Here is a 23328-nt window from a genome sequence, read left to right as displayed (position 1 = left end):
GTCGAAGACAGAAACCTTTTATTGCCAACCAGGTCCGTATCAGAATTACAGATTGATGCATCAAATCTGGAGAGCTCTTCAATGCCCCAAAGTCCAATGCAATCTCTCCCGCACTGTGGCTGCTTCTACCGTTAAGTAGAGTAAAACCTTCCCATATTTGGTAACCCTGAAGATGCTGTCCCAGTCAACAGGCACATTGCCAGAATATAATGTATACACATCTGGTGAACCTCGGACGCACTAACTGAGGAATGTGTTTTCCTCAAAATGTCTGTGTTTTACTATGTGCATCTCTTACCTGGGACACACTATCCCCAACGCTATTTCGAACATCTGTTAAGTATCAGACACTACAGAGTAAATTTAGCATCATTAACAAGCAATTCAGTCCACATTTATAGGATTGGAGGCGTAGTAGTGGAGGAAGTTGCAAGGCTTTAATTTGGAGTCTGACTCGTAACTGAGGCCACTGTTGTTTAGTTAAGTCATGGATATCCCACAGATCTTCTTTTGTGGGCACCGTGTTAAACCAGTCTTCTCTGTTTTTCTCTCCCGACATGTATGGGTTTATTCAGGCCCCAAAATTCTTGGCAGGCTGGTCTCACGGATGCACATGTTGGCACCATAGAGAACAACTGACCTCCACTGCCTTGGTTACCAGGGTGACAAGTCCCGCCCCAGGTTGTCGTGAGGACACCACCATTTCTGTGAAAAGGTTGGTAGTTTATTTCCTCATAGGAGAGTAGAAGCTGAGCTTTGGTGGTAATGTCAGAAAATCCAAATTGTATATTTTCCTGAACCCAATCGGAAACTTCTTGCTGAACCTAAACACACATGTATTGAGAGCACTATGTGCCAAAACCTAACCAAGCATTGAATGAAAACAAAAATAACTTTAATCAGCGCTTGTTTCCAACAGATCCGGTTGTGCTGCTTTCCTGCCGTGACACCATTTTGTTTCAACTCTCATGCAGCTTATTTTACACATGGAGGTGTAGAGCATATCATGTGTCTGTACATGGCACTCTCAGATCAGCAAAATCACATTTTTTATTGTATCTGTCACTCACAGTCTACTCCTAAAATTTTTGGGGTCAATTCATACACTTTGATTTCTCTTGTGTCGTCCTACAAAACCTTCTATTTTTCATCTGCTGAACCTCTTTTTATCTGTAGTTCAAATCTTGTGACTGTTTGATTCCTGTCCTGGTGCCACAGTTAATATTGATGTGTCATAGGATGTTGTGTGGTGTTCCTGAGTTTGGCTTTAATTTAATGTTCCGGATAAAAACTTTTCTCATTGAATGATGCAGCTGATGATTTATTGTTGCATAAGAATACTTTTCCAAAGAATGAAAAAATATCAGGCTATTAAAAGGTGTATACATTTGATGCTGTATTTTTAAGAGACAATTAAATGCTCTATTCTTGTAGTGGGTGATTTATTTATGCTTGCATTGTACCTCCTGCAACAGCAGAAGACAGGTGTAGCTATGTCAGCACAAGTGAGACAAATTAACTCAACTTCTATCTTTAACAGGATTTTGAGCAAGCAGCTGAATTGATTTATTACCACCATCTCATTGGTGTCAGGTGAATGATGGGCATCTAGATCTGAAAACTGCAACAACACAGCACTTTATAGTCTTGTTTTGTCTTCCCAACTCTGTGCAAGAAAGAGTGGAAAAAGGGAAAGTGATTTTAATTGTTTTCATATCTGCCAAATTCTCCCAAAGTGTCTGGGACCTTCTTTGTCCCGTATGCTAGCTGAGTTACAACCACAGCCCTTCTCAGTGTTGATTTCATGCGGTAATAGCGTCTGCTAATGGACAGATCGATAGTGTGACGACAGTGGATGCATATTAATGGCGATGTGATGTGAGTGTTATGAGTCCAGTTAGGCTTTGAGTCCTACAGTGTCTTTAACGATGTAAGGGAAATGACATCAGAGGTCACCTGACAAGCTCAATAATGAATACAGCGCTCAGCCCAAATCCAAGAACATGCCCCCTGATCTTTGGCCTCTCAACTCAGACGACCGTGACGTCTGAGGCTGGAGAACGCTAATTGGGCTCTGATGTACTGTATATGTCTACAGAGAGATGAACACCGAGAAAAGGTGGAGAAGAAACTTGATAAATGGGGCTGGGTGTTTGGTGTAGATTCAGGTTCAAAAAGAATATGGATATAGAATATAATGAATTAATGATTTAGAGATGGATCTTTGCTCTGTGGGGATCTCAGGGTGGTTAATAAAAAACTACATGCCTTCAGACTCTAAAAGCCTTCAGGTGCAAAGGTGGAAAAGCAGAAATTCCAACCACAGGCTTTGTAGTGCTGTGGGTATTCTGTATTCCTTGTACTCAAAAAAGATAGATTGAATGATTAAATGTTTAGTTCCTGTTTAGCTTTTATTAGTCTCTTTTGTGGGATATTTATCAGAAGCAGTGTGTAATGATTCAAGAGATCCGTGAGAGAATATGGATTACATAATCCATCTAGTCGCTTTGCTCAATGAATAGTTATGTCTTTAATACTTCAGAATTTGTACGACTCATGAATGAACTTACCGGCTCTTCTCCCATAAAGAGATTAATACTCTTTAAATGGCTTCAGTTTTCAGGCTGAGAGACTGTCTTTTATATTGTTTTAGTTTTCACTTTGGTTTTAGTTCATATAAAGAGTATGTATACAAGTGAAACGTATCATTTTCTTACAGATTTTAAACAGGAAAGAGATTTTTTTCTGTGTGTGTGGGCAGGGAAGATTGAGTTGGACGCTTTTCATCCTCCTTCATCCTTTTTTTTTAATGAATATTGAATTTCTAAAGATGTTGAAAACATTTAGCTTTAATGTAGGTGACTGTTGGACAGTTAAAGGTGGGGTCTGAGATCTTGGAAAAACGGTTCCTGCAAGCTATATTTTTGAAAATACACAACCTTGCCTCTCCCTTCAGCCCACCCCTCGAAACCACGCCTTCAAAACACATGAACGAGTCACGAGTCTGTGAACGCGCAGGGGGGGGAGGGGTGAGGGGGGCTGACTGTTGATTGGCGTGTCAGAATCCAATAGAAGTAACTCTCATCATTACTTCTATTGGTCAGACATTTCCTCTTGCTACACCCTCTACAATGGACTAAAAGATTTAGTTTTTTTTCCAAACGTTCTATTTTAGTGGGTGCAATGGGGTTGTGAGGAGGTTTTCAGACAATATGATAAAAAATGCTCCAGAAAACATCACAGACCCCACCTTTAAAGGTAGGGTAGGAGATCCTGGATTTTGAGTCCAGCGAAGCTGCATTTTGAAAATACACAGGTCAAAAGTCCCAACCCTTTTCTTCACTTTCCCCCCGAAGGCACGCCTCTAGAGTACATGAACGCGCACGAGCACGAAGGTGCACGAACGCTGTTCTGACAGCAAGCATCGATCGTTGCCGTATTTAGTATTTAGTATTTAGTTTATGCTAACTATACGTTTAATAATGCTAGGTGCTAGCCAAGCTGGCTCTAGTTTAGCTTCCTGCCAAGCTTCTGGACGTTCACGGAGCAGGGTACGCGCACAGGGGGAAGGAGGGGGAGCAGATTGCAGTTTGATAGACGGCATCAGTATCCAATCATTGTGAACGGTCCGTTCACAATGATTGGATACTGTTTTTCCTAGATTGTACGTTCTAGAGGCCACTAAAACTTTTCATATTTGTGTCAAAACTTTTAATTAATTGGTTGCAATGGGGGTGTGAAGAGTATTTCAAGCAATATGTAAAAAAATGTTCCAGAAAAAGATCCCCTACCCCGCCTTTAAGTAAAATAGTTTCAATGAGTGATTTCGAGTAAATGAGGGGTATTCAAACGTCTGAGGGTGTATCTGTTAATCTAGCTAACAATTTCTATATCACTCTTTGTTTCTGTTGAATTAATTCTGAAAAGGATTCAATTGTCCTTATGGCGGTGTTCTTGTACTGTATAGCAACACTTCTTTAAAGAGAAATAAATGTGTGACACAGGTGTCAAGACATGTAAGACAGAGAGTGTGTGTTGCCTTTAAAGGGATAGTTCGCCTCTTTGGACATGAAGCTGTATGACATCCCATATTAGCAATATCGTGCATGAACATTGGGCCTCATGCAAGAAGCGTTCGTACGCACAGATTTGTTCTTAAATCGTCCGTACGAGTGATTTAAGAGAATTTGCGCATTCACCAATCTTTTCGTATTTTACGTTTTCTTTCAGGTACGAACAGAATTTACGAGTGATCCAGAGCTGTCGTAGGAGTTTCGTAAAATAGTCCGCTGTTATTCAAATCACGTTTGCTTGACTAATGGATTGTATATTTAATTACTTTGAAGAAAACATAAATAAATATATACATTATACCCAACAATGATGCTGACATTATTCTGTTTGACTTCAAATATGCACTAATCGAAGGTTAATTTGAATCTGTATATAACGGGAAGCGTAACCAGCGGCTGACTTGCGACTTTTGGATGCCTCAGCGCGTCAGGCTCTTGGAAGAGAGCGTGTGGAGACAGACGAATGGCTGAGATCGCGATTCAGATTGCCAAGGACTGTGCTGCTGCAAATATGCAGCTTAATTGCTAGAGCCACAACTCCAGAGAGAAACACGCCGATCAAACCCAATTCCACCACACATCCAGGTCCTCACCACCCTTGGATTTTTGGCCACGGGAACCTTTCAGAGGGAGATTGGAGACAGATCGGGGGTGTCCCAGTCCTCTGTGAGTCGTGCGCTCCCCTTGGTCATCAAAGCTCTCATCAGTTTATCAACCATGGTACATCAAATTCCCATACACCGCTGTCCAACAAGTGCAAATTAAGAGGGACTTTCATGCCGTGGCTGGACTGCCAATCATAATTGGAGCACGAGACATATACGCATCAAAACACCCGTGCCGTTGTGGAGCGCACTGCTGAAGGCCAGGTGGGTGTGTCTCGATACAGCTGGGGGGCAAAATAGCCCAGAGGAGGCATGCCAGATTTGCGCAATATTGCCATGAACGAGGGTCTCCTACAACCTGAACCAGCCCAGGCAGACAAGAAGCTGTGGTGCCAGAAGACCCCCCTCATGGACCACCCCATCAAAGTGCCATCATGATGAGGCAACAACTGATTGCACGGCTTTAGTTGCAGTCATCGATCGCCTGCCCATGGCGAGACGTTTTTTTTTAAGCCATTTTCATATCAAACCATTTATTTTTTTATTTCGCTGACATGGTATTAACAGCACTCGTAATTGCTTCCAATTTCTTCACTTTAGCAGGTCCCGTCCACTGCTGACACTGCTAAAAATGACAGATTTTCCTTTTTGGATCTCTGAAAGCAGAACTTTAATCTCAGAGCCCGTATTCTCAGCACTCAACACTTCCTGGCACAGGAGAGAGGAAGCACAGCCTTATATGGTATCATTTAGGGCGTGGAGTATGCAAATCTACTATCCTCGTGCACGTGAACTTAAGATACGCACAGGTGTGATTCATCATTTACGCAGGTCGTTTACACACTTTTTCCGAAGTTAAGAGCGCTTGTTGAATCTGACGTGGCGTGTTCGTACGAGACCTTCTTACGAAAAAAGTAAGAGAAATTTAGAATAAAAATACGAAAATGTTCTTGCATGAGGCCCATTGACTTACCCCCTGCTGCGTCCTGTGAGCAGAGTTCCAGCCGAGTTTTGGTGTTGACGAAGGTAGTCCGGCTAGTTGGCTGGGGTTTAAAAAATAAAGCGTTTTGCTTCTCAAAACAATATGCGTTCAAAAGAGTAATACATTAGCATCACAAAATCGTCCAGGAAAAAGTCAGACCTCACAATCGTTCGGCGCTATTTTCTCTCCCTTCGTACCACTGCGTGCTGCCGTCTGCTGACAGCCGCGCCTGTTTCAAGGTGTAGGCCGTACAGATTGAGCAGTCCCCTGCTTCCAAGCAGCAAACACCGTGAAACAGGCGCGCCTGTCGCCAGACGGCAGCCCATAGTGATACGAAGGGAGAGAAAATAGCGGCAATAGGCTCGCAGGACGCAGTAGGGGGTAAGAAAATGTTCATGCACGATATTGCTAGTATGGGATGTCATACAGCTTCATGTCAAAAGAGGCAAACTATCCCTTTAACAGTCAAGAAGCCATCAATCAGTCTTTGTAATGACAGTTACACAACAAGCCAATTTCCTTCTGATTTGCCAGATGAGCTCCAGCTGAAAAGTCCCAGAGTGTATTGACTTGACCAAGGCTCCCTTTGTTGCCGAAAATGTTCATTTTGGAAAGAAGAAATGGGTTGTTTTTCTGTCCTTCAAAAGAAGTGTCATGTTGAAGAGGCGTTGAAAGAAATCTCGTGTTTGCTCTGCAAGTTGTTTCAGAAGCTTTTTTACCTTCACGGCAAAATGATTTCCTGATGTCAACATAGGTGAATATAAGAAAAATAAAGATTGGTTCAATTTATTAGCACTCTATGGTGTCGTAAGACAAATACTATCACCATAACTGGGCTTCAAGATTAGAACAAATTATTTGGGGCCCAAGGTCAGTCATTATGTTTTCCTTTGGTCTGTGTAGATATCTTTTACCGTATCAGGAAGCCTTAAAAACGTGTCAAAGTCAGGGGTCAGTTTTCATCGACGGTCTCAATCCAAATGCATCAAACTCACAAAAATGCCTCATATCATAAAGACAGAAAATTAGGGACTCAAAGTCTGATTATGTCCACTTGCAAAAACAGAATTTACAGAATACAACAGCAACAAAGCTCTTCTAAGGCTGAACTTTTGCTCTGTGCTCCAGTCAGTCTGGCAGAGCCCAAATGGTGACACTGAAAGGTTTTCATGTTCACAGCCCACTGATGTGCCCCCCAGTAACCCTACCTGAGGAGCAAGGAAGGGGTCTTGGTGTCCTGGTGGTGTCCTGGTGCTTTGAGTTCCTTCAGGTTTGCAGACAAGAAGGAGAATATGTGAGAGAAACAAGCTAACTATTTCGAGCTCCAGTTTGGTGAGAGATTGATCTCAAACATAGTTTATTGTTCAGGCTTACGACACTCCAACATGTAAAGCAGAAACTTTATCTGAACTGTTGACTGCACAAACCTCACCAGGTCAAGTTGAAGGAGTTTATCTGAAGTTGATGGTGGTGTAAGGCTGACTCAACAGGTGTGAAGCCTCGCAGTAATTACTGAGTAGGGAAGAGAAGGTTATTATGAAAAGTAGGCAAAAACAAATTACAAGGCAATTTTTCTGAGTAGCTGCTTGCTAGCTGGTTCACAAAGATGAAATGTAACCTGAATACTTTTACATTAGTTCTGAATCAAACCTTGAAAACCTTGATAACATATTACAAACATGGATACAGCCACAACAATTCTCTGTGTATATAATTCATTCTGTTTATTCAGCTATACATATGTATGCTTAGTACTAATACAGAAGCATCACTCAGGCTAACCATAAGTGTACTGTGTCTATGCCATACCATGTGGGATGCTGTTTTGTGTTTTTGGTGCTCTTATAAATAAAAGGCCTTATTAAGGACTTTGCTACAGTAACATAATAGAGGGAACTTATTCAAAATGTTCATCTTCACTTTTTCTATTTGAAAATAAAGGAATTATAAACCTGAAGTTGGCCAATGTTAAAGACATAATTGAAATGAAGTCCAGTATGTCTTGTATAATCTTAACTAAATGAAACCAATTGGATTGATTAGTTGTTGCTGAAGTCGATTATTATGTAACATCCCCAGAAAATCAAAATTTCACTTTGCGAAATACTTCAAATTGTGCCGCATAAATGATCTGAAAATAAGATACAGACTGGTTTGTTTCACACTCCATGGATCCTGATCACTTCTGTCATCACAAAACTTTCACAGCTTGTATTCTTTAGCAGATTTTTTTTTCACTGACATGCAGATACTTAACGAAATAATTTATCATTCCTGTGCATATTTTTTAACGTTAGCAGATTTTTGTCATGTGTTTTTTCTCTGTGATTCATTTGTGAAAGCATTAGTTACACCGTGTGTGCCTGTCTGTACACTGCTATGAATCATTTCACATTACTCAGCCTCTGTTTTCCTCTATGAGAGCATGTTTATCCGCCCCTCTCTGCAACTTGCCATTTCATCCTGTAGAAGACAACATAGCTGAGACTGAAGACATTTGAGTGAAATATATCCTCTGTGATCTTTTGGTACTCGCGAAAGCCACCGGCACCCCACCCACTCCCAACGCATCCTCCTGGGACTGGTTGCTTAGCAACACAGGCTGATTGGGTTAGCAGGGTTAAGGAAGGGTCTGGCACGGGCCGGAGGAATCAGATCACTCCCATTGATCATCCTCTCTACGCGCTCCGCCGAGAGCTGAGGCCTCAGCCACAAAATCAAAGCCCTGCCTTCATGTCTGAGAGGGGGTTATTACACACGCACACAGGGGAGCAGAGAGAGACATGACAGGCTTTGTGTGGTTGTGCAGCCAAACATCCCATACCACACATTGAGGTGTGCTGTAGCAAATACTCAGCCGCATGGGATGTGATTGTAAGCCTTGAAGCCTTTTAAAGAGTTTTCAGGCTCTACACAGGGCAGGGGGTGGCCAAGAAAGTCTTTAACTCTGTGATTTTCTGCTCAAACAATTGATATACTGTATCCCATTAAAAATACAACAAGGTAAAGCAAGCTTAGTCATCTATATCACTGGGTTAAGGTATGTAATCCTAAAAGTGACAAATGTGATGTCATTACTTTTTCAAATTTTGATACTTTTACCATGAAACGTCACCCTAAACATTTTTAAAACAAAAAAAACTTGACTGACAATATCATTGTCCTAAGGAAACAAACAAACAAAAGAAATACAAATAATCTTTTTTTCGTAGGTAAGTGAAAAAAAGCAAAGTGTTTTTGTCCAGGAAAGACCCTGCTATCTGATGACCTAATATCAGATGTTATGAAATATGGGGATTTATTTAATGTTTGTTAAAAAGTGGAAAAGGAGAAGACAGTGGAGGGCTGCAGAGTGTGTGCTGTTTTTTCCAGAATACACAGAATTAGCAAGATATGCTGGTATTTTAAATGTCGCTTGATGCCCCCACAGAGTGGGCGTCTTAGCAGGAGGTAGACACACTTATGGGCAGAAAAATTCATTTTAGCGTTGGGTGGGACAATAAACAGACAAATTTCTTGAAGAGAAAATTTGACGGACACACTTTTGCAGACAGTAGATATTCACCATGCTGTCATTTCGTCAAGTCTCAGGCTTTCTCCCTGACCCCGATCCTGTTTTCCATACTGAAAATTCCAACTTTACTGCTCTATATATGGAAAATGCTACATATTTCATAAATGAGATTTTAGCTCACCAAACTTACCTAAGACCGTCTCTGAGCCCGGCTTTGTTCTCCTTGTTGCTTTTTTCCTAATGACACCTTTAGAACACATTTCCATTGTCACCTCCCTCAATTCTCATGAAGATTTTGTCAAACTGCCTTTCATACCACTGCTGGCATTCAACTTGGTATTTTGCTTCACTGAAAAGTGGCCTGTTGTCTCTTTTTTCTTTCTCGGTTATGTCAACTGATCTGGCTGCCTAACAAACAAACATAACAACAAACGCACCGAAACAGACGCATTATACAAGGTGGCGGGAGAAGAAAAAATCCTTTGCAAAAAACAATGCCTCATTTTCCATCTGTTACTACCTTTCAAGGCTTTGAGACTGTGTTAATATCTTAATACAAATATCCAGGTATTTTATGCCTCATTTCCAGCACCTGGTTAAAAAAGATCTTGCCCTTCCTTTAAAACTAAGGTGTCCTTCTTTTGTCTCTGTATCCATACTGCACAAACACACTGTATATGTCCAATGTTGTATGCAAATTGTGTGTGTACAACAGTATAATACATGCTTACAGAGCTGCTGCCTGTCTTGGAAGATTCTCACAAAAAGAAAATCTGGATCTCAGTTTTATCCTCCTGGTTAAATAAAGGTTGAGTAAAAATAATTTAATAAATGTTAGTTAAAAGATTTGATTCAGGTCAAACCATTTAAAACTTGCCTTGTATTTTAATTTTCATGGCAAAGAAATATGCAATATAGAAACAAACGAACATGCTTACAACCTTACCATGCAAGGTAAATCAATCTAAATACTACATCAGAGAAATTATCATTATCATCGACAAATGATAAAATCCTTTAGAACAAACTAAACCTCCTGAAACTCAATCAGAAATGTAGTGAGTTGCGATGATTTTAGTTGTGGATAAATATCATGCCTCCTGAGCAACATACAGGGTACAGTCTAAGCATGCAAAGCTGAAGTTGTAGGTAGGTTTGTTTAGACATCTTGTTGTAGTTCCATTTACTCTAAGGGTGTCTTTTGTATGCATGTACCTTGAATTCCATTTCTACTCCTCATGAGCATTTGTTAAACTATACTATACTATACATGCCCACTACAAGTTAAAAAAAAGACAACAATGATTTTGATGGATTTCAAGATCATGGCAAATCTTTTATTATAGATATACTGACTCATGATCTCTGATCAGCATGAGTGCTTCAAATGCATTGTGTTCAATCAAATAAAATAACATAGTCAGGCTTACTATACATATATGTGTGAGAGTGTGTGTATATGTAACATTTTTTAAAATGTCTTTCCAGGGACAGACACTTTACATAACTGACATATAACTGTATTATTGTAAAGTCTTTCCTGGTTATTTTTTTGTCTTGAATCAGGTCATCAAAACTGGCAAATAAACCAGGTCTTTATGGGGCAAGAATTATTACAAAGTGAGGCGATTTCATGAAATCGCAATCATGAGACAATCCATCTCACAAGGCTCCAAATTGTCAATTTTTTGGCTAAAACACCAAAGTTTAGTGACCTATGCTGTCTGCTATTGGCAAGATTTAGGTGTCACAGCAGTCAGCAACGTGCTCATACAAACTGAATTACTTCCCTTGTCATGCTTTGTTGATCTTATTGGTTGAGGTTGGCTCCTGACTTTGATAGAAGATATCTCATCCAATCCCTTTCTAAGTATCGTTTTAATGCCATCCCTTTTGCTTACTGTTTGAGGACAAGTCATCTGAGGGCACTTTTCAGAGAAAGTGAATGAGTTAAAGTTCTTTCCATCTAATTTTCATTTGTTTTCATAAAATTAGAAGAAACAAAATGTGCTACTGCTAAAATGCACTATCAAAATAGCTGTGATAGTAGTTGACCATAATTAAAACAGTTTTATTCAGTGCCCTGTAGGATATAATTGACTGTATTGAGGCTGTTTGGTAACAAAATGTGCATAAGAGAATACATTTAAGTGATATTTAAACATATAGACTTAACACAAACACCAAACTCATATGTGTTATGATGTGAGAAAGTGTCTGTCTTTGTGTAAATAATGCATATCAGTCATGGAAAGTTCTGTTTTCTCCAAGCCTGCTGCCATTTAAGGCACATTTAGCAGCCTCAGAATGGAAAATGGGTCATTTATCTTAGTTTTCTTCTGTGTTTCAGAAAAAAAGATTCTTCCACGCAGAATTATGTATTCCCTCTTATCTGTGCGCATCAGTTCTTTTTTTGTTGTGCATCCACATAATCCAAGTACCAGTGTTGATCCTGGCCAACTGTTCCAGAAGCCCCACAGGCCGTCGGTGGCAACTGCTGAAGTCATGGAGAGGCGTAAAGTGCAGCGAGGCAGTGTGTGGCGCGGGCTGGGTGATCCCTCCCACGTCTCTTTACTCATGCTGTCCCGAGGGGAGGCAGACACCCGGCCAACTGGTGTCACTGCTTCTCCGCCAAACCCACTGAGTCACTGTGAAAATGGGGCAGAGACTCTAAGTCTCCTTTTACTCCCAGCTTTCCTTTGCTTGTGTGGCTTGCTGATTTATTCTGCAGGATCTCGAGGTTACTGACCATCCAAATAACACATAAGACCCACAATGATGAGGGGAAGAAAGGGGTGGACACTTTTTTGGCATTTTTCCAACATGAGTTTAATTCCAGCTATCAAGCGTGCATGTGTGCTCTTTGACACTGATTTACAGTACATTGCTCGGACTGAAGGTAGTTTATTTACTGTGTCATTACTGTCCCTTTTCTGGTGTGCAAAAGCGGATCTTGCTCTGCCTTCCCTACTGACATCCCACCGAAGCTGTCGAGTGAGTGTCTATTTGGAATTGTTCGGATTTTCATGACTCATTTTCATCTTCTTAAATGTGTTTAAGACTTATGGTGATATCAGCTTCAAAGATTAGACGAAAAATTTGTTGTTTACAAAAATTTATTCATACAAATCTTACAACACTTTTTTTTAGACATTTATTGACTTGATCCTTGCAGACCGCCATTTGAAGTAGTAATCTAATATTCACTTTCCACACAGTGTATATATATATGTATATATATATATATATATACAAATCTTTGAAGATTATTTCATTTTTGTAAGGCTATTGGCGCTTTCATTTTTATACATATTGTGTTTCATTGGAGAAGCTGATGCTTCTCGCTGTTTTTCACAAAAATCTAATGCTCTAAGACAAAGTGCAAAAGAAAGCAGTCAAAGCAAGAACGCTTGATGTCTAAACTGGATGTTGCTTAAGCTCTTGTCAAACATTGGTGCAACACAAAGACAACAACAAAAAGGGATGAAATGTGAGCTGATGATGTGCAGCATAGTAGGGCCACTAAATAGCCATCTGTGATTCATGGCGATTTTTAAGTCGATGCAAGGCACCACAGTCGCAAACTGCTCCCTGCGTCACAAAGCCTAGAGGGAATGCAAAATTAAAGAAAGATTGATGACAAAAAACACAAATCGAAGAACTTTACCCTGTTGTTTGTATCCCTTTCCTGTCCTCAGAAATTTGGTAAAAAGTGTGCAGGCTGTGAGTTTTCTGTGCTGGTTGGATCAATTTGGCCCGATTCCCTTCATTTTCAAAACCAACATGCTCAACGTCAGCTGGCTCATCTTTTTAACTCCCTGTGCTTCTTCTTACGTTCTCCTTCATCTTCACATGTGATCAGTTGTAGCAGCTTTTGTGCTACACTGCAACCACAGATCATAGAAAATAACCACTGCACTTTTCCACAGACTCCCTCGAAAATACAATTTAAAAGTAGGTTACAAAACTCTGCAGAAACTATAAAGCACGACATTAGAGTGAGAAATTCGGTCCAGCAGTAAAGTACTGTACATTCAGAGTGATTCTTCAAATGGAGGACAAGGTTCAACATACAGCTAAATGTAGGCGAGGAGAACAGAACACGAAACAACAGCCAGAAATGACAGGTATGTATGTTTGTAGTAGTCAGAAAGCAAGCAAAACCATCTAGTTGTCTGCACAGATGCGGTGGCTAGTGCAATTACTTTAATCATGCAGTCTACTGTAGTTTGTACATTGGTTCACATGACAGAAAAGGGAAGCACAATAGACCCAGAGGGATCAAACACAAGAGTTTAAACTGCCTCGTACGTCTCTCACAAAGAACAAGCTGATGGATAAGTCACCATGTAACAAGTATCATTTCTTTTATTTCCTTTTTTTTTTTGCTTTTTTAAAATTTGCCTGATGGTGCTAGGGATGTGACTGATAGAGGTTTCTAAACACAAAGAATCCAGTTCATAGAAACACAGTATTGGCACTGTACATGAGTCAAAAGGGGTAAGCTCTCTTTGTAAACAATGTGGAAGAAAAAAGGGTGCGAAAAACCTCAAAAGCACTCTGGTCCTCATCTCAGATTTGGGTTTTTTTCTTTCGCAAATCTCCCCAACTTAATTTAAGACAGGCATTATTAAAGCCACAACTACTATCTTCTTCTTTCTTTGAATCAATCAGCAATGATATGTGTAGTATATCGGCCAGAGCAAAGCCGCTCCACTTTCAGCCTGTATGCTTGTTGCATTACGGGTGGAATCTGTGAGACAGGAGCACAGATGAGGTGGGAAAAGAGCTGTGTTTGAGTATTTGTAGCAAGATCACGAGGTGAGAGGAAAAAAAGGGGGTGGGGGCATGAGAAACCCCTGCGAGGAAACGGCCTCGGGAAAGAGCCGGAAAACTCACCGCAAATTCGGGAGAGAACTGTTTCAGCCAGTCTCCCAAAAAAGCTTCAAACTCTTCCTCGTCCGGGAGGGCGTCAAAGTTTATCTCTTGTAGGATTTGGTGAAAATCAATGTCTTCAAGGCTGTTGTGAATAAAGACAACTAAACTCTTAAAGTCACTTTACAAAAAGCAGCATTTTAATGCATTGATTGTCTTTTAAACGATTTATGTCCTTCTCATTTGTATCTCTTCACTAAATGTTTAAAAGACAGGGCTGTTGGAGCAGATCATCATCTTAAACAATTGTATCCTCTCAATAAAGCCTTTTGAAAAAAGAAAATCAATGAATGCATAAATAGAGGCGACTTTTTCTAAATCAAGAAATGTTGGTCCACAAAGGAATATGTGCATCCTCAAGTGCTTTAAGTACAAAATGAAAAATAAAAAAAACAATATTATTATCAAAATATTCATTTAATGGCTTACGTCATACATAAATACATGTTTAAGAACACAAAAGTGATCCACTGATTGGTCAGATCATCTGCGGCAGCACACACATTTTTTTTTCTTTTCTTTTTAGGTTGAGGAGGGGGAGAGGAGGATGCTACAAATATGCCTGCCGCCGTCCTTTGTTTCTAATTCTCTGTCTATACCTTTTCCCCAGGACTGCTGCCAGGTATTTCTTGACTGCCATTTGCTTTCTGTAGCGGCTGTAGCTGTCTGTGAAGATCCCATCTGAGTGTCGCTTGGACAGGGACTCTGAGCTGTCATCCAGCGTTTTCCCTCCACTGCAAGAGAAGAGTTGATACAGGTCTCTACTATCACATTGTAACAGGTGTATTCATATTAACCCCCCCCCCCCCCCCCACACACACACACACACCACCACCAGCCTGTGGTGCTGAGGTGAAGAGCCTGGGCTCTTGAACTACTGTGCCACCATCTTAAAGGGAAAATCATTAGATAATCAGATTCCCCATTTTGTTCAGAACAATGCAGCCTGGAGTGCTAGCAGAGTTCCTCCTTTGAGAGCATTTTAGGGAAAGAAATTAGATTTAATGACAAAGCAAGTACCGTGGAAGTGCAGTATGATTTTATTATAAGAGTTAGCATGAAGAATATTAGATAAATGAAACCTTTAATTGGGAAAACATATTCAGATTTTCTCTGCTTAACTTTAACCCTCCCCAAGAGAATTTCAGTGTGGATTTTCCACTAAGATTTGATAGGCCTGTTCACAACTGCAGCCCCCTCCCTCTATTGGGAACCACTGGGATTTAGTCCTATAAATTATTCATATGGAAATAAATCTAAACCTGAGTGGGTTAATTCTTCCCTCTGCAGCCTGCTAAGAAAATGATACATCCCAAATCAATCAAGTGGCCGTTTGTGCCCTCCCTGACGATTTTATAGCATTATTAAAGGCTGATTCAGTAGGCAAGGGCGCCAGATTTGGCAGCATGCTGAATTATAATGGGACCACAGACAGATACAGTACGTATAACGGCATGAATTATGGACTTTTAAAGGACCATACCACAGAAACAAAAAGGCACAAAGAACAGAGAACATCAGATAAAAACAGAAAAGGTGTCAACCAAGAAGATGTTCTTACCCTACACGTTTTGCCATCAGAGAATGAAGGTATTTCCTTGCTGATAACTGACCCAGCGCTTTCCTGTAGGCTTTATTAAACATGCCGTCTGCATGCCTTTCCGTTCTGGGATGATAGATAGCCACACAGTAAAAATCACCACACACCCAGCGCAAGAGGCAACAAATATCAATTCGCTACACTGCAATAAATATCCGTCTTAAGATAATCTAACGTGGAAGTTTGAGCCTAAAATCCCCTTTTCTGAATTAAAGTTAAAATAATGAAATGATGCCACTTGTGTTCGACATTTTTCCAGGATCTTCTCTATGTTTCAATATTACTTATTTTTTCTCTCTCCCCTTTTTGGAAAGTGATTCTTGTCATATCCATCTTTTGAAGTAAGTAGGGTTTTCTCGTTGGGAATGCTGTTTGAAAGGATAATCTCGTAAAAAAAAATAAATAAATAAAACTTTCAAACAAAAATCAAAATGAAACTATGTGTGAATTGGAAATTACAACATTTCGACGGTACGCTGATTCACACTTAACGAACGACGAACATAGACAGAGATACAACAATGAGATTGGTCAACATGGATGTCTCCAACGTTGAGGTGAAAACAAAAAGTTTTTGTAAGACGCCAGTGATAGTCACCTTTTCTCCGGCGGGTAAAACAAACTGAAGACGTCGTCAGCGACAGATGAGGGGCTTCTCACCTCCAGGTGGTCCCCGTCATAATCCAGGGACTGTAAAGTATTGCCATCCTCGTCATAAACCCCACTATCAAGTGAGAATAAAGAAATATGAACAACTGGTTTCCCAGTAACGGTAACATTTGACATTATTTAAATCAATTTCAAACTGAAACTGAAACCATTTCCTAATTATGTCAAGACACTTTTTTAACTCTTGAATTCAAGCATTCCATCTTGGTTTATCCAGAAATGTCACTTGCTGCCATCAACTTTAATTGTTACTCTAACAGTCAGGGCTCCCTTTTTGCCGCAAATTGATTTCTGTTAATAATCCAATTATATAAATTGGTCAGTTAATGACTACAGGTCAAACTCTATACTTCACTACTACAGCAGCCTAAATTACGTTACCGCCGCTCCCTGGTGAATATGTCCCAGCCCTATGGATTGGCTGTCAGATGATGTTATCCAGTAGCCCAATAGGCTATTATCCTCACAGACATAACCAACTAAAAAGCAGATGTGTTTTTTAGCCAGTTCCCTGCTTCTGCCCAGCACAGTCATGAGAATCATAAAGACACTTAAAAGGCAAGTAAGGGTGTACGTACCTAATACTTGGAAAGCTAAGCCCCACAGGTGAGCAGTTGACGCTGTAATGCATTATGATTCCATAGATGAGTAATGCTAGAGTCGCTTTGCTAGACATTGTCCTGCTGCAAAAGACAAAACAAAAAACAAACAAACAAAAAAACGAGTAGTAGCCAGTGAGTAAACAGGTGTATTATCAGTCGAATTTGCTCATACAAACAGTTCTGTGAAACACTGAGATTCTTTTTTTTTCTCATGATATTTAGTTTCAAACCCCACCTGAGAGTTCTCTACAGTCAAACAAACAGCTACGTTTGACTTTCTCCAAGATCTCTCCACTTTTACGCAGCGTAAAACCCCCGAAAAGTGCTTCTTCTTACCAGTTGCGAGATGCTGGACGCGATCCGCTGAACAGCTCAACTGGGAGAGTGAGATAGGATCTCTATCTCAGTCTCTCACTCTCTCCCTTCCTCTCCTCTTTCTCGATTCCCTCAGTGAAGCGCTTCTTCAGTGTATCTGCGCTAGTACGAGTGTGCAGCCCTCCGTGCGCCTGCGGCTCAGTTCTCGGGGACTTCTACGTGTACTCGCTCATGGACGGAACAAAGAGCGCACAAACATCTGTCTGTGGAAAACTTTCCTGCGTCCTGTGAAGTTAACTCCCTTTGGTTTTTTATTCATGAATCCGAAAGACATGCCTTTATCACTTGGCACGTAGGTAAGGGGGAGGGGATGGAGGTAGGGAGTGGAGGGGGGAGTAGGCGGCTGCGTCATTGGCCCCCGTCCCATTGGAGTACAGCCGTCTTCCGCGTCAATGAAAGACGCCGGGCCAAGTCATAAAAAAAGACAGGATCTTGAATTCAAACATCATCATTAATTAAACTCTGCATTAATGTCAACATTTGACGTCACGCCATTAATAGTATCATGTGACTGGCCTTCTAAACCCCAGTGGGAAGGGTGGGAGCTGTCTAGTGCTGAAACATGCGATGGAGCTGTCCAGTGCTTAAATGATATTATAGAAATAATATCTGGAAAGAATAAATGGATACATAAAGAGACAAAGTAACAATACGCATCAATGATTTTATTCCTGCTGTTTACTTGTGAACCTTTACTAAAATCAGGCACAGTTATACAACCCGATATGGAAGTTTGTTCAGCAAATGAACCTGAGGTGGTTGAATGATCCAGATTATACCTTTACTTCTACATTCTGATGCTTTAGATCTATTTCTAACCTGATCAGTGTTGGGTTTTTGCAGCAATAAAGTTGTATCATTGGCAAATATCTCTCCACATATATACATATATATATATGATTTATCTTTTGTCTCATGTTTCACGGAGCTGTCTCCCTTTCTACTTGAGGCCCTAGGGACAAGTCAAAGTCAGCCAGTTTGAACACTGCATATTATATTTTTTTATCTTTGTGATTACACATGTTTGGATAATCCAGTGGGTAATCTGGAAATTCCCCAACCTAACAAGATGCAATGACTGGTTCAATGACGCAGCTAATATGAAGAAATTAACTTTTTAATAGAAAGTGGTGAAAACGTGTTGTAAAATTAGCCTTTTTTCCCCCATGTAACATTGTACCTATTGTAACATGGAGCTGTCCAGTGCTGAAGAATGACTAACTGACTATAAGTTTCTGTACAAAAATGTTCAGCTTACAAATATTTAAGTATACACCTTCAGCTTCTCCAACATTCTACCTTCTCTTCTGGTACCAAATGCTCCAGCTTCCACGAATAACTGGTTTTACTGGTTTTAACAGGCCGAGTATGAAGTTAGAATTATTTTACATCTCTTGTTATTTCTTGCTCTCGTTCTTTAAGAAAAAATAATTAATTCACAATTAATTTAACCGAATCAAGAGGTTAAACAAATGGTCACCTCCTTTATGTACTGAAACATCAATAAAAAAGCAAAAACAAAAGCCCTGTTTTCAAAGTACAATGGCAAAAATGTATGAATGCACTCAGCCCACTGATCTATTATCCTGTTACCCATTATTCTGTAACATTATTATGGTGCAACATGTCAGTGTGAAGCTCCATCATGTGAGTTTAGGACTTTGTTCATCATAGGGTTCAGACTGTCCCAAAAGGTCACAAGATAATAAGACAGGAGGGAAGAAAACTAAAAGTAGTGCAGCGTAATTCTGCTGGATATCATGTTGCTGTTACTCTTTTTCAAATTTAGAATGCTATTATCTCTTTAAACCTTAAACGCTTGTTGAAATCAATCCGAGAAACTAAACCGAAAAGTGATGGCGATTACTGTATAAGAAAAAGTTTACCCAGTGTATGAGGCTTGAATGAAATATAAAGTAAATCTGAATCTCATCAGAAACTGAAGTTTGGAGACAAAACTGTTAAGAAAGTACTAATCAACATCCAGGCACAATTTTTTGGTTTGTTTGTTTACTTTTGAGGCAAAAGCTCAAATGTTTATTGAAGGTTACATCTTAATCTTTAGATCAACCTGTCATCTGTCAGAAAAAATCTAGCGGACTGAAATGTGCAACATATTGCTCTTATTGCACTTTGAACCTGAAGTACAAAGTTGCATAAGATGAAAATTCTAAATCTAACTTTTGATTTGCTGTTCTTCGTTTTTTCTCTGCTGTTCCATCCCATTCATCAAAAGTTAGACGTGTCTTCCCTCCACAGGACCATGTGTTGCATCCTTAGAGGGCTATTCAGACCAGTCAACCGTTTTCGCTCTCTAACTTCTTGTGACGATTTGCTCAGCGCAAAGGAACACTTCACATTCACATTGAATACTTAAGAGATGAAAGAAAGGCGAAAAGAAAATATTACAATGACTCCTCAAACGGAGCTCCATTCTTGCTCTGAGTGAGCACTGCGCCCCAGTGGCTGTAAGAAGAAAGTGCACAGTATCATGTCAGAGGGTATCAAGGCTTTTAATGTCACGTACTTCAAGATGACAGATTAAAGTTTGGGGTCTAATGCACAAGAAATCCAAAGATCAGGAGGATTTGATAGTTGCCTGAACTTAAAACCAAAATCTTAAACAATTAAATTGCCTCTTCAATTGACTGCATTTGTCATTATTTGTAAAATAGAATTAAATATTAAATGCCCCCGCTTTTAAAATGGGTCAACTGCCTCTTGCACTTTTAACTATGTCATTACGAATAACACAGTTAAGGAAATTACAACATTTCCATGAAATGAATTAGAGCAATCACTGTAAAGTGGTGATTACTCATTCAGCTTCAATCAGCTCTTAATAAGCTCTTCTTCTGATGTTACCAGGGTATCTAAGTCCAATTACTGAGAGCATAAAGTAGATACGAATGTTTATCTTTAATCACCTGACGCTTGATTCATCGCAGCTTTTTAATGGCCTCCTGTGAAAAAACACGACGGATATCAATAAACCTGAATGGTAGTTCCAATGTAGCGTTTTCATTTCCAGTTAAAAGCTGGTTATCAATCTTTATATTTCCAGCTTTTATCACTAATTCAGATGTGAAGTAGCATCAAGATTGATGAGATATGGAACATAAAATCCATACACTGTCAGTTTTATGGGTGACACATGACATTAACTTGGCAGTAAAACTGACAAAACAAAACACAATAAAATAAATTGGGCTTTTGTTTGGTTGGAGGTGTCTGCAAACAGGAGCTTCCTTGAAGTCACACTTTTTCATATCTCATGCTCGGAAGCTGAGCTGTGAGTAATCATAGCAGACCGAGCAGAGGATGACTGAGCTTTATCGCACCAAACAAGTCAGGAGAGAAAACATATGCCTCATTCTAATTTTAGCCAATTTAGCTTTTTATAGAACCTGCCGGCACTGACATGTTGTGTTTGAAGACTTTTATTGAAGTCACCGTCTCACGGCTCATGTGTTGACAGAACGTTGCTTTTGTTAATCTAATTTGAAAGGTGTGTGTGTGGGTGTGTGTACACTCGCAATGCTCATGTTGTGAGGATGTAAATGTTTTTCCTCATAATATAAATCATTACAGTTTAGGGTGAAGATTAGAGGTTAGTGTACATCTCCAGGAAATGAATGTGAGTCAGTGTGGTCCTTTGAAGTGATGGAAACGCGACTTTTATGAACATGAAAATATAAAGTTAATTAGTGATTTTGTCTGAATTTTCATATTATATTTTTGCAAGCAGTCATTTCTGATGATGCCTTGTTATTGTAAATACAACCAGCTATTTTGATTTGTAGTACACATTAAAAACACTTATGTTCAAAACTTTTCATAATAAGCATAGACCAAAGAAAGTTTTTTTGGGTGAATCTCCACTGAGATTCATTCATTTATATGAAATGACCAGACCAAAAGTAAAGTAACTTAATATCAAGAGTATTGGATTGGTATAATTTAAAACAAGGTTTAGAGAAAATAAATCATGATGATAATAGAATACATCAAGTGTTTATTAGATTACATGGTAAAAATGACACTTTTACTTGTCCAATAAGTAGAAGTTCTGGATAAAGGCTATAACTAGAGCGCATGAGAGAGTAAACAGAAAGGATATCCTCTTTTTTGGGCCGTCGGTGGAGGTTGGGAAGAACGATTCTATTGCACAGTGTAGTACACTGAGGAGGATATAGTTAGAGGAACACAAGAACCACTTAGTGAAACTTCACAGACTACAAACACATTATGATAATGGTACACAAAGCTGTTCCAGCAGCACAGAAATGCTTCATCATTGAACGACGTGTAAGCACCTCTGAGCTTCTTGTTAAGAATGATGTTGCACAACCCTGAAACCTGTCATTTTTATTTTGCATTCGTTATATAGCGGACACAAGTCCAAGGGAAAAGTTTTTCAGTGTTTTCACCGACCAACTTCATTGTATTTAGAATTGATAAAGAAATGTAGATTTTGATGCGAGTCAGGAAAACTTGAACCTGCAGTGTTTTGTGCCATTGATCTATGAGATCGGGATGATTGTTAGCTTTGCTGTACGCATTGTTGCACTGGTAGCCTTACTAGAGGACTAAGTCCCTCTCCCTGAGTGTGTGTTGTGATCCGAGCTGCTGCGTTCTGTGCTGTTGCAGCTGGTCCAGCTGTGTGCAGATGTTAGTGCATGTGAGTCCCTGCTCTACACTACAGACAAACTTCCAGATTTCACCTCCACCATAAGGAACTTTTTACCAGAGGGTCCTCACATTGATTGTTCCTTAAAATTTCCATGGTTACAAGATACAAGACAGAAACAGAAAAAGATTTTATAATTGATTGTTTATAATATAATTGTGGTTGTTGTCACTTTTAACTGCCAGTATCGGTTAGTTCTCTAAGTATTTATTTATTTTTTTACTGAGTTCTTTCAGTTTAAATCATCATGGGCAATAAAGCATAAAATGGCGTTTAGGTTTACTCACATAAAACACATTCTTTTCTTTTCAGGGAGGCCCTTACGCCTGTTTCTTTAGTCAAAAATAGAGTAACTGAAAGTAACCCAACAGATGTCTTCCAGTGTTGTGTAAATTCTGCTTCAATAGGAGGCTCCACACCGTAGATTTTAATCACCGTACGTTTTTAAATGTTCCTGCCAAACATCAACAAACCATCTTTCTTTGACCTTCAGATACTGTTTGTAGTATAATCTCTAACATGGGAAAAGAATAAAACAAATAAGTAGGCATAGAATAAAAGGTGATCTGTGATGTATTTGAAGGTAATCAAAGCTGTGTGACTTAAGGGAGATTAATGAAGTTAACTGGGACAGTATAAATATTTGGGTTTATTTTCACTCCTCTTGAGTGAGAATAAAAACTATTTGTGAGCCTGAGCTGTAAAAGTAAAAGGTGACATATGGTGATGGTGACAAGGATCGAACATGCAGGAAGGTGACCGTGAACTTGAGGAGATTAACAAATTGGCCTAAACTTTAGATAGTTTTCATTGTAAGGTCATATATGAATATCATAACTAAAATATAGTCCAGAGCTTTGATGAAAACATATAATCATTGATGATATAACAAAAATACTGTATAATGTGTTCAAATCTAATTTTTATACTTGATATATATATATACTGTATAATTGATATTTACAGTCCCATCAACTGATATATCCCAAACCATATTTGGAACTGAATCATTAGTCTTGCAACATAAAACCACCGTGTATGTTCTGCTAAGTTTAACTTTGTTTTTATCAATCCATCCCTCTTAGTCCTGATAAATCTATGCAGAATACAGTGCTGTCAAAGAGAGGGTTAGAGGTGAACAGTATTCTATACATTTTTGTATCTAATAGTTTTCTAATTAATGGTTACCGTACCACGTGTTTGAGAGGAAATCATCCTTTGTAAGTTCTGCAGATATATAGTAGATTTGACAATAATTTGACTTTGACGGAATCTTATTTACC

General features: G+C 39.4%; 1 protein-coding gene across 4 annotated transcripts; it reads right to left on the bottom strand.

Moving 5' to 3' along the window:
* Nucleotides 1-12214: 12214 nt before the first annotated feature.
* Nucleotides 12215-17591, bottom strand: adcyap1a (adenylate cyclase activating polypeptide 1a). Of its 4 annotated transcripts, XM_075452082.1 has the most exons (7): nucleotides 17317-17591; nucleotides 16957-17061; nucleotides 16308-16433; nucleotides 15671-15775; nucleotides 14709-14843; nucleotides 14074-14194; nucleotides 12215-12779 (listed from the first exon to the last, which is right to left on the bottom strand). In XM_075452082.1, the coding sequence occupies exons 2-7, from the start codon at nucleotides 17052-17054 to the stop codon at nucleotides 12771-12773; spliced, it is 594 nt and encodes a 197-aa protein (XP_075308197.1). In that variant the 5' UTR covers nucleotides 17055-17061; nucleotides 17317-17591; the 3' UTR covers nucleotides 12215-12770. The 4 variants fall into 4 exon arrangements, with proteins under 4 accessions (XP_075308197.1, XP_075308194.1, XP_075308195.1 ...); XM_075452079.1 differs by having other exon boundaries at nucleotides 12215-14194; XM_075452080.1 differs by lacking the exon at nucleotides 17317-17591 and adding an exon at nucleotides 17216-17299 and having other exon boundaries at nucleotides 12215-14194.
* Nucleotides 17592-23328: the final 5737 nt, after the last annotated feature.

This window comes from Odontesthes bonariensis, chromosome 20 (assembly GCF_027942865.1).
Source record: "Odontesthes bonariensis isolate fOdoBon6 chromosome 20, fOdoBon6.hap1, whole genome shotgun sequence".
Lineage (NCBI taxonomy): Eukaryota > Metazoa > Chordata > Actinopteri > Atheriniformes > Atherinopsidae > Odontesthes > Odontesthes bonariensis.
Note: the sequence above shows the minus strand (reverse complement) of the source record. Positions and strands in the feature narration are given on the sequence as shown.

Bases quoted from the DNA above. Each gene is read 5' to 3' on its own strand.
- adcyap1a (XM_075452079.1), bottom strand. From the start codon at position 17,054: ATGTCTAGCAAAGCGACTCTAGCATTACTCATCTATGGAATCATAATG. The intron at 15,776-16,307 runs GTGACTATCACT...CTATCATCCCAG, and splicing joins TTTTACCCGCCGGAGAAAAG to AACGGAAAGGCATGCAGACG. The intron at 14,844-15,670 runs GTAAGAACATCT...CTTCTCTTGCAG, and splicing joins CTGATGGCAAAACGTGTAGG to TGGAGGGAAAACGCTGGATG.